Source organism: Musca vetustissima, unplaced genomic scaffold (genome assembly GCF_032173495.1).
Source record: "Musca vetustissima isolate MV318-11 ecotype Yass unplaced genomic scaffold, APGP_CSIRO_Mvet_v1 utg39929, whole genome shotgun sequence".
NCBI lineage: Eukaryota > Metazoa > Arthropoda > Insecta > Diptera > Muscidae > Musca > Musca vetustissima.
In genome coordinates this window covers 78,259-90,076 of record NW_026873496.1, presented here as the reverse complement: position 1 = coordinate 90,076, position 11,818 = coordinate 78,259, and the positions used below count along the sequence as shown (strand labels likewise).

General features: G+C 37.6%; 2 protein-coding genes across 2 annotated transcripts; both read right to left on the bottom strand.

The window, feature by feature from the left end:
* Positions 1 to 904: 904 nt before the first annotated feature.
* LOC133325761 (dynein axonemal heavy chain 1) lies at positions 905 to 4,322 on the bottom strand. Its single transcript, XM_061534486.1, has 2 exons — positions 1,680 to 4,322; positions 905 to 1,546 (listed from the first exon to the last, which is right to left on the bottom strand). Exons 1-2 carry the CDS (start codon positions 4,320 to 4,322, stop codon positions 905 to 907), a joined length of 3,285 nt encoding a protein of 1,094 aa, XP_061390470.1.
* A 3,130-nt stretch (positions 4,323 to 7,452) lies between these two features.
* Positions 7,453 to 11,348, bottom strand: LOC133325751 (three-prime repair exonuclease 1-like). Its single transcript, XM_061534477.1, has 3 exons — positions 11,057 to 11,348; positions 7,985 to 8,151; positions 7,453 to 7,920 (listed from the first exon to the last, which is right to left on the bottom strand). The coding sequence occupies exons 1-3, from the start codon at positions 11,346 to 11,348 to the stop codon at positions 7,453 to 7,455; spliced, it is 927 nt and encodes a 308-aa protein (XP_061390461.1).
* Positions 11,349 to 11,818: the final 470 nt, after the last annotated feature.

Genomic DNA, 11,818 nt, shown 5'->3' with positions numbered 1-11,818 from the left:
CTTACCCACCAAGATATCAATGCCCAAGACGTCCAATAGGCTCGGACCAACTGTGGAACATGAGAACTACAGCTTCGAGGTAGTTAAAGATTTTATATACCTTGGTACCGCCATAAATAAAACGAATGACATCAGTTTTGAAATTCGTAGAAGGATTGTGATGGCCAACGGATGCTACTATGGCTACTAAGTAAGTAGTTTAGAAACAAGGCCACCTCCCGCCAGACCAAACTCACAAAGACGCTGATACTACCCATGCTGTTATATGGATCTAAAGCATGGGTACTTGCGCAAGCAGATGAGGCAGCTCTTGGGGCGTTTGAAAGAAAAAATCTCCGAAAGATCTACGGGCCGATCTGTGTCGACGGTGAATATCGGCGTCGAATGAACCATGAGCTGTACCAGCTATTCTCGGACATCGGCATTGTTAGACGTATTGAGCTGCAGCGATTACTTTGGCTAGGTCATGTTGTCAGAATGGATGAAGATGCCCCAGCCCAAAAGTTATATATAAGCGAACCAGATGGAAAAATCAAATGTAGGACAACATTGCCAAATATGATCTTCCAAACTGGAAAAACTGCGCAAAAGACCGACGCGCCTGGAAATCTTTTTTAATCTCGGCTTATGGAACGAAAGTTCTGTCACAAGCCAGGATAGTTCACGCAGAAGGGGAAGGCCGCGAATAAGATGGAAAGATCAAGTGGAGGACAACATTACAAAATATGATTTTTCAAACTGGAAAAACTGCACAAAAGACCGACGCGCCTGGGAATTTGTTTAAGCTCGGCTTGTGGAACGAAAGTTCTGTCACAAGCCAGGTAAGTAAGTACTTTTTTTATTATTTATATTAAAACTATTTTATTTGGTTAATAATAAAAAATGTAATATGAAATAACAGTCTCTATACAATATCTCTCCTACACTTCCTCATTGCCTTGCGCATTAGTATCGCTTGCCTTTCCTCCTCCTTACGTTGTTCCTCTTCCTCCCAGGCTCGGCGTATGGCATCCGCTTCGTTTGTTGCCTTCTGCGATATTTCATGTACCAATTCCAAATGATCCATCATACCCTTACGTATGCAGTATTGAAAATTCATAGCCGCCGAATATTTGATATCCATACCGGAACGTAATGCCAACTCTTGCCAATGCAAATAGAGCCAATTTTCATTTTTCAAATCTCCTATGGCATTATATTTTGGTATAAATTCTTCGAGGATTTGTAGAAAATAATGTGCGACATTTTGTATTTCAGGTTTTTCATTGAAAATCTCCAGAGATTCCTGAAGGGAATTTTTTATCACTTGCATAGCTTCCCAGACATCATTCAGATCGATATTTACAATGGGATTTCCCACCGTGGCTTCTTCCAATTTCACCAGATCTTGACAGGCATACCATAGATTTTTATAGGGTAAAAATCCCTCGATGATACTGGACAGGAACTCTAATGAAAGTTCTTCCAATTCGAAGAGTTCCTGGCGATAGCGTAAGGTCTCACCGAGTTTTTGTAGATCTTGGATTATTTTCCAAGTTTTCTTGACCTGCAAAAAAATTTTTTTTTAACTCTTCTATGGTAGACCTTGAAAAAATATTTTTAAAAAAATCAACGGTCCTTTGATGGGTCCTTTGAAAAAATACTTTTTAAAAAAATCTCCACCTATTCCCCATTCTTACCTCCACGGCCGTTTCCATAACCTTTTTCGGATTAAATTGCAATGAAAATTGTTGTATCTCATCGTTGAGCGATTCCAATCGCTCCTCAAATCCAATACATTCACTTAAATGCAATCGCTTAAATTCTTCAATATCCAGCTTCTGTTCCTCCTTTAGGGTACTCAAACGATCCAAAATTTGCTTGGGCCATGCATAGGCCTCCCATTTCATGGCAAATTGATGATCGGGTAAATTATAGAAAAAACTATCTAACATATCATATTCCAACCACATTACTTGTATATCGGCCCTTAGCTGATCCACCAATTCCGGTATAGTCTGGGCAAATGCCCTGATATCAAATAGATGTTCAATACTTTGCGGCTTCTCATTGATACGATTATAGATTTCCAAACATCGCTCCACCAAACGTTCATTTGTATCATACATTCGATCGATGTAGTATTCAAAAATCCTCTTTACAATTTCAATACGTTTTCGTATCATATACTGCTTCATGGGATCCACAATGACCAGGAAGGGTCCAATGCTAATTGTAGCTGGTAAAATTTCACGCATTTCCTCTTTACAGCGTTTATGTTCCAAAATATCCATTTTCACTTGCATCGAAGACTTTTGGGCCGATCGATATTCCGCCATATAGGTGGGTACGTGTAACAAATAAAATTCCACAAATCTCTCGTATTTTCTTGCATAGGAATACAGAGGTCCAATGGCCTTTCGGTAACAATTCTGTAGTAAATCATCGCATTCGGTATAAAGATCTTCGATTAGTTCCACGGTTAGTATAAAAAGATTTGGAGCAAATCTTAAATTTGTAAGGGTCTCAGCATCGATGCAGCGAACCCCACTTGTCTTTTCCAGGCTTTTCTTGAATACCTCCTTGAGGGCGGGAGGGAATTCTTCGGGCCTTGTAGAATACTCCACCTCTTTGGTGTCTTCGTTGACACCTAGGACGAGGGAGAAAATGGGATTATCGTAGCGGAATTCGGAGTGAATAAAATCATTAGTCCATTGATAGTCTTCCCGAAGTTCTAGAAATCCCAAACACGGCTCACTAAGAAATTTCGTAAAATTTCCAATCGAAGTTTCCAATAGCACCTGCATTGATTCCTGCATACGAAATTTGGTTTGCCGGATAAAACGGAAAATTTTACACATTTCATAAATTCTCCATTTATCCAGACCTATATCCAACCAACCTTTACCCAAGGGCCGGAGAATCATAATAATTCCCATAGCCAATTTGGAAGGCCAGGAGTTCTTCAAATATCCCGATACTTGGGTACTTTGTTGTTGTTGGACGGTGAGGAATTCCGACAAAGGCATTGCCTTGACAAAATTGCAAATGAATAGATTTAGAGTCTCAATATACAGACATTCTGAGGTCACATTCGCCATGGCCAGAATACCACCCTCGGTATAATACAACGAAGATCTCAACACCTCGTTACTTCTTTTTCCAATATCCAAATTAAAACCCTTTAAAATTTCACATTCCCTAAGGCTGTTTTCCGAAACATAGGCCTTGGGTAGGAATTTTTCTAGAACCTCCGCCTTTAGTTGGGGAAATTGTTTGGGTGCAATTCTAACAAATCTGTGCAAATCATAGCAGGCCATTAAGTGTTCGAAAAGTAAATATACCTCCCGTCGCAATTGCTGATAAAACACCACATCCGTATTGACATCGGCCATAAGTCGATCCAGCAATTTATTTTCATATTCAAAATTCTCATTCAAATCCTGCCGGAGGACACAATCGGCAATTGTCTCCATCGTGATCAGGGACTCGGCTAGGTTACGTTGCTCCACAGCCAAACGTAACCGCTCAATGAACAAAAACGGATTCTCCGCCAAGAACATGATTTGTATAACCGGAACCTCATAGTAGCACTCATCCGCCAAGACCATAACCTTCCATTTACCACGCTCCGCATCATAATCCTCCACAGCCGCATCTTGCCATTCATAGTTTCTCAGATTTTGTTGCCAAGGTAGAAAAGCCTTGGCCGGCAGCGGATATCTGCGATCACCCTCCACATCACCCAATGACAGCCACACCTCCGGTACATGACTTTCCATATTGGGATCATCGAAAAAACTCAAGGGTAGAAAATGTTTAAAGGCCTTCTCGGACAACAGATAATATTGTTCCTCCGAGGGCAGCAACTCCTCTGCCACCATGCCGGCCTTGTCCAATTCTTCCGGTAAATTAACCTTATTGAACAGCCTCCGCCTACGATCCACTTCCACATCCCGTGGCAATTGTTTGGCCGGTACCCGCCGGGTCATTTGCACCTTGGGTAATATGGTTCTTAGTGGAAATTTATGCAGCCTACCATCTTTACCCTCCAGTGTTAACCATCTCTGGGCCATTTCGATATTATATTCATATTTGGGCAGTTTGTCACGATCCAGTTCCAATTCCCTGAAATGCCAACCCTGATCATTGGTTTGTTGGCACACCTTTACCACTAATGCCGGATGATAATCATCTTGGGTGGAATCTCGATGCGGCTTTACAATACCCTGAGAATAAATTGTGGTACGGCGAGAGTCGTAGAAGGCAGGGGGTACACTAATGGATCCCTGGGATGTACGGCCATTGGCGAATATGGAACCTCGTGGATATTGGTGGGACATGTTGGTTTTTATTTTTTTTTTTTTTTTTTTTGAGAGTTCTTTGGCAGTTGAATTACAAATAGAAAATTAAATTTTCAGAATATTTTTGGGGTTGCCATACCGAAGAAAAAATGTTATGGGTGTCTATAGGTCGTGTAACCCTAAGACCAACAGTAACCCTATCTCCAAATATTCAGGATTTCAGATGTATTGGTTCACCAACAATTTAATTTGTACCAAATTTAGTACACATTAGTACAAATTTCCAGATCTTCCTACAAAGCCCAATCCTGCACTCCAAAAGTGATCCCAACTTCATATTTCAAGGTTTCCCGCTCAATCGATTCACACAAACCCGCATTTGGTACCATTTAGTACAAATTTCCAAAACTTTATTAAAAATATGTTTATAATTTAATATATATATATAAATTTGTATAATGATTAATATTTGATATTATAAAACAGTATTCATAATAAACTATGTTAAGAGCAGGATCCCAGTGGTAATACCTCATCAAAGGATTGTTTACGTTCCTCGACATAGGCCAGGAATACAAGGCCATAGTGTAACATTAATTTAGTTAAAACTGCAACATCAGCTTCGGCAAGATGTAGATTCTCGGCTTTTTCATCAAAAATGCGTCCGTAAATATTAGCCAAATCATAGGCATCTGTTTCAGGCAATCGTGTTGCCGGTGTTAAAGTTTTCCAAAATACTCCCCGATATTGATAAATGTCGAAAAGGCGATTTTCCGTTTCAATTGCTAGCTCTATGATGGACTTAATTTGCATTTCTTTTTCATCCAATTCACGAAATGCTTCCAATGTGTCAATGCAAAATATCGATGAGGGCATTGTCTAAGGAGGAGGGAAAGAAATGTAGAGGGATTTATAAGAATTATGGATAATATTATTATGGGAGTGTAGTCACCTTATTGATAGTTTGCAGGGCATTGCGTATAATGGGATAATCAAACGACAAGCCATTGTGGGCTACAAAACACACCGGTGCCTCCAGGCGTTTCAGAAACATAAATAAACAATTAGCACTATTCTCATCAAAGGGAGCCTCATTTTTCAGCAGACTATTTGTTAGACCTGAAAATAATACAAATAATCAGTCAGGTCTTGTATTGGGGTTAAGAAAAAAATATTTAAAAAATCCACGCCTTATGTAGGCCTTGACAAAAAAAAATATTTAAAAAATCCACGCCTTATGTAGGCCTTGACAAAAAAATTATTTAAAAAATCCACGCCTTATGTAGACCTTAAAAAAAAAATTATTTAAACAATCCACGCCTTATGTAGGCCTTGAAAAAAAATATTTAAAAAATCCACGCCTTATGTAGGCCTTGACAAAAAAATTATTTAAAAAATCCACGCCTTATGTAGACCTTGACAAAAAAATTATTTAAAAAATCCACGCCTTATGTAGGCCTTGACAAAAAAATTATTTAAAAAATCCACGCCTTATGTAGGCCTTGACAAAAAAATTATTTAAAAAATCCACGCCTTATGTAGGCCTTGACAAAAAAATTATTTAAAAAATCCACGCCTTATGTAGGCCTTGACAAAAAAATTATTTAAAAAATCCACACCTTATGTAGGCCTTGACAAAAAAATTATTTAAAAAATCCACGCCTTATGAAGGCCTTGAAAAAAATTATTTAAAAAATCCACGCCTTATGAAGGCCTTGAAAAAAATTATTTAAAAAATCCACGCTTTATGAAGGCCTTGAAAAAAATTATTTAAACAATCCACGCCTTATGTAGGCCTTGACAAAAAAATTATTTAAAAAATCCACGCCTTATGTAGACCTTAAAAAAAAATTATTTAAAAAATCCACACCTTATGTAGACCTTGAAAAAAATTATTTAAAAAATCCACGCCTTATGTAAACCTTGAAAAAAAATATTTAAAAAATTCACGCCTTATGTAGGCCTTGAAAAAAAATATTTAAAAAATCCACGCCTTATGTAAGCCTTGAAATAAATTATTTTAAAAATCCACGCCTAGCCACTCAAAAAAATTATTTAAAAAAATCCACGCCTTGTCTATAAGGACTCCACTCAGCTCGTCTATAAAGACTACCTTTAATTCAACGATCAAGACTTTGTTTCGACAGTTTTTTTTCGTGTCATTAATAACCAATCGAACTCACCTGACTTTTCGGCAGCTTTTGGATGGATTTCCCTGTTGGGGTTAATCATCATGGTAATTTTGTGTAGGACACGAGGCAGCTTTGGCGGTTGTCGTAAATCTTCCTTATGGGCACTGAGGCAGGCTGAGGAAAAGGCATAAATACTAAGCTCGGTAATAGCACAGGTATTCTGTTGTTCCTCCGGCAGTCCAGTGGTTTCCACATGAATTACAGCTATTGTTTTGATCATTTCTTTGCAGCTATCGGTCAGGTTTGGTTGGAAAAACTATTCGCGAGCGAATTTCACGGTACTATGAATTAACCGGTATTTATAAGTTATGGAATTTCTGGATATTGCGAAGCTTATGGTGGGCGTCTTATCAAGTTGCCCAGTAGTTGTTGAAGTATTAAATATAGTTGTTATTGAATCTTTATTTTCGATTACATGATGAAAAGCTACATGCTATACTAATACAATAATTTATATGGTACACAAGGCTTGCTCACGGCCTGTTATATAATAAAAATAAATAACAAAACGGATGTTGGATGCATATAACGTATTGCAATTAAAAATGTGACTGAGTCAATGAGAATTCGAATAGAGGAAATGCTTGTCAGAAAACCAGCCTTATCGCTCGACGGAGTGGGTGTTAAAAGTGCTACATTCGTCTCATACCACTTTGCTAATAATACATATAAAAAATAGGTACAGACTCAATTCAATATGCTATGTCGATCGATTATCACCAAATAATCTAATCGGTCCAAATGTTGCAAATATCACAAATTATTGCCCAGGCTCGGAATATAGATCCACAGATCGTAGGAATTCAGTGATAGTGTGTAGGTTTTTTTTAAATATATATTTTTTAAATATTTATTTACTACATAGCTTTAAAAAATTGTCTAAAAAAATTAAATATATATTGATATGTATATAAATTTGTATACCTACTAATATTTGATATTATTAAAAAAAAAACATTCATAATAATGTATCTATGTTAACAGCGAGATCCCAGTGGTAAAACCTCATCAAAGGATTGTTTACGTTCCTCGACATAGGCCAGAAATACAAGGCCATAGTGTAAAATTAATTTAGTTAAAACTTCAACATCAGCTTCGGCACGATGTAGATTTGCGGCTTTTTCATGGAAAATGCGTTCGTAAATATTACCCAAAACATAGACACCTTTTTGGGGTAATCGTGTTGCCGGTGTAAAAGGTTTCGAAAATACTTCCCGATATTGATTAATGGCAAATAATCGTTTTTCTGTTTCAGCTGCTAATGTTAATTTTGTTGGTATAATATCACAGTTATTTGTTGTTGTTGTCGTCGTAATTGCACCTCTATTGCTATTTAATTCCATTTGTTGTAATTGTTCTTTGATCGAGTTAATTTGTAGTTCTTTTTCATCAAATTCACGAAATGCTTTCATTGTATCAATGCAAAATATCGATGAGGGCATTGTCTAAGGGAGGGGAAAGAAATGCAAATGAATTATTATGACATTTATTCTCTTGAAATGTACTCACCTTATTGATAGTCTGCAGGACATAACGTATAATGGGATAATCAAAAGACCAGCCATTGTGGGCTACAAAACACACCGGTGCCTCCAGACGTTCCAGAAACATAAATAAACAATTGGCAGTATTCTCATCGAAGGGAGCCTCATTTTCCAGCAGACTATTTGTTAGACCTGTAAATAATAAAAAAAACCAGTAAGGAAAGTAGTAAAGTCGGACGGGGCCGACTATATGATACCCTTCACCACTATGGGTATATTAAACAGGACTATTAGCATGTACTTGAATGAAATAAAATATGTGATATTTATCTAAATGTGAATCTACGTAGATCTATCCATAAAGTATGTAAATCGACTTCAAACAAATATAAATAGGTCATTCGTTGGGCTATGTCTGTACTTCTAGAAAACGAAACTACATAATTCTATGCAAAATTTGATGTCAAACTGACTAACATGAGGAGTTTGATGCCCAATTTACTTGAAATCGGGCCAAATATTAAGCGATTTCAAACAAACTTGTCACAGGATACGTTATACTAATTTCAGAACGTTTTGTTCCTATTGGTTCCTTGTGCGTCAAGTACTTAAAATCAATCTATAATAAAAGGGAGCTATACCTAAATGTGGACCGATTTTCACGAAACAACGCAGACATCAATCTAGGCTCAATTCAGTACGTTATGCCAAATTTCGTGCAAATCGAAAGATATATAGGGACTTTGGGGTACCATTTACATGAAATCGGACGAAACTATATATGGGAGCTACATCTAAATCTGGACCGATTTTCACGAAACATACATCATTCTAGACCTAAATGATTAGGCTGTACCAAATTTCGTGCAAATCGAAAGATATATAGGGACTTTGGGGCACCATTTACATGAAATCGGACGAAACTATAAGTGGGAGCTATATATAAGTGGGAGCTATATAGAAATCTGGACTGATTTTCATAAAACTTGGCAGACATCCTTCTAGGCTCAATTAAGTACGTTATCCCAAATTTCGTGCAAATCGAAAGATATATAGGGACTTTGGGGTACCATTTACATGAAATCGGACGAAACTATATATGGGAGCTATATCTAAATCTGGACCGATTTCTACGAAACTTTACATACATCATTCTAGACCTAAATGAATAGGCTATACCAAATTTCGTGCAAATCGAAAGATAAATAGGGACTTTGGGGCACCATTTACATGAAATCGGACGAAACTATATGGGAAATATATCTAAATCAGGACGGAATTTTCATGAAACTTGGCAGACATCATTCTAGACTTAATTCAATACGTTATGCCAAATTTCGTGCAAATCGAAAGATATATAGGGACTTTGGGGCACCATTTACATGAAATCGGACGAAACTATATATGGGAGATATATCTAAATCAGGACTGATTTTCATGAAACTTGGCAGACATCATTCTAGGCTCAATTCAATACGTTATGCCAAATTTCGTGGAAATCGAATGATATATAGGGACTCTGGGGCACCATTTACATGAAATCGGACGAAACTATATATGGGAGCTATATCTAAATCTGGACCGATTTTCTCTAAACTTGGCAGAAATCACTCTAGGCTTAATTCAGTACGTTATGCCAAATTTCGTGCAAATCAAAAAATAAATAGGGACTTTGGGGCACCATTTACATGAAATCGGTCGAACCTATATATGGGAGCTATATCTAAATCTGGACCGATTTTCTCGAAACTTGGCAGACTTCACTCTAGGCTTAATTCAGTACGTTATGCCAAATTTCGTGCAAATCAAAAGATATATAGGGACTTTGGGGCACCATTTACCTGAAATCGGACGAAACTATATATGGGAGCTATATCTAAATCTGGACCGATTTTCACGAAACTTGGCAGACATCATTATAGGCCTAAATGATTAGCCTGTACCAAATTTCGTGCAAATCGAAAGATATATAGGGACCGTTTACATTAAACCGGTTAAATATATATATGGGAGCTATATCTAAATCTGAACCGATTTTTCCCAATTTCAATAGGGTTCGTCCTTGGGCCGAATAAGTGACCTGTGCAAAATTTCATCCAATTCGGATCATAAATGCGACCTGTACTTTGTTTACAATTTAACATGGACAGACAGACAGACAGACGGACGGACGGACATGCATAAATCGACTTAGAAAGTGATTCTATGCATATTCTCAAAAGGAACCATGGGTCTATCTCGATTATTTTTGCCTGTTACAAACATATGCACAAAGACATAATACCCTGTACCACAGTGTGGTGAAGGGTATAATAATTATTTAAAAAATCCAAGCTTTATATAGGCCTTGAAAAAAAATTATTAAAAAAAATCCACGCCTTTTGTAGGCCTTGGAAAAAAATATTTAAAAAATCCACGCCTTATATAGGACTTGAAAATTATTTAAAAAATCTACGCCTTATGTAGGCCTTGAAAAAAATTATATAAAATATCCAGGCCTTATATATGCCTTGGAAAAGTCTATAAAGAATCACTTCAGCTCGTCTATAAAGACTCCCTTCAGCTCGTCTATAAAGACTTCCTGCTTCAGCTCGTCTATAAAGACTTCCTGCTTCAGCTCGTCTATAAAGACTTCCTGCTTCAGCTCGTCTATAAAGACTCCCTGCTTCAGCTCGTCTATAAAGACTCCCTGCTTCAGCTCGTCTATAAAGACTCCCTGCTTCAGCTCGTCTATAAAGACTCCCTGCTTCAGCTCGTCTATAAAGACTCCCTTCAGCTCGTCTTTAAAGACTTCCTGCTTCAGCTCGTCTATAAAGACTTCCTGCTTCAGCTCGTCTATAAAGACTTCCTGCTTCAGCTCGTCTATAAAGACTCCCTGCTTCAGCTCGTCTATAAAGACTCCCTGCTTCAGCTCGTCTATAAAGACTCCCTGCTTCAGCTCGTATATAAAGACTCCCTGCTTCAGCTCGTCTATAAAGACTCCCTGCTTCAGCTCGTCTATAAAGACTGCCATTAATACAACGATCAATACTTTGTTTCGACAGATTTTGCTGACGTCACTAAGAACTCGAAAACAAAAGTAAAATTACAAACTCACCTGACATCTTGGCAGCATCTGGATGGATTTCCTTGTTGGGATTAATCATCATAGTGATTTTGTGTAGAACACGGGGCAGCATTGGCGGTTGTCGTTTCTCGGCAATTTGCAGATCATCATCTAATTCCTTGAACAGGGAATCTTCCTTGTGACCACTAAGGCAGGCGGAGGAAAAGGCATAAATACTAAGTTCGGTGATGGCACAGGTATTTCGTTGTTGCCACGGCAGTCCATTGGTTTCCAAATCAATTACAGCTATTGTTTTGATCATTTCAGTGTGGCTATCAGTCATGGTTGGAGGGAGAACTACTTGCGAGCTGACCGGTATTTATATGCGATTGGATTTCTAGATATTGTGAAACTTGTGTTGAACATCTTATCAACATCTGATAAACATATGTTTTTTGTTTACAAAAACACAGCATTTGGATAATCGAATACCAAGCGAAAAAGGTTATCGATAACTGCTATGGAGTTATCGAAAGGCGACAAATAGCTTGTGCTCGTAGTAAAGACACGAACCATATTTCACATACGATATTAACAATTCGTTTTAAATAAAAATGTTCCCGTACTGCAAGAACCTACGAGATTTTATAATTTTCTTCGATAACATAGTGGAAAATTCGTTATCGTAGTAAAAAGTAGTTGATTCTTGCAGTACGGGAACAGACTAGATATTTTTAATCTTAATATATAACAGAGCTTAGCGTTAAGTGAGTGAGCGAATGAGACAAGATCATCGCCCAGACGAATCGGCTA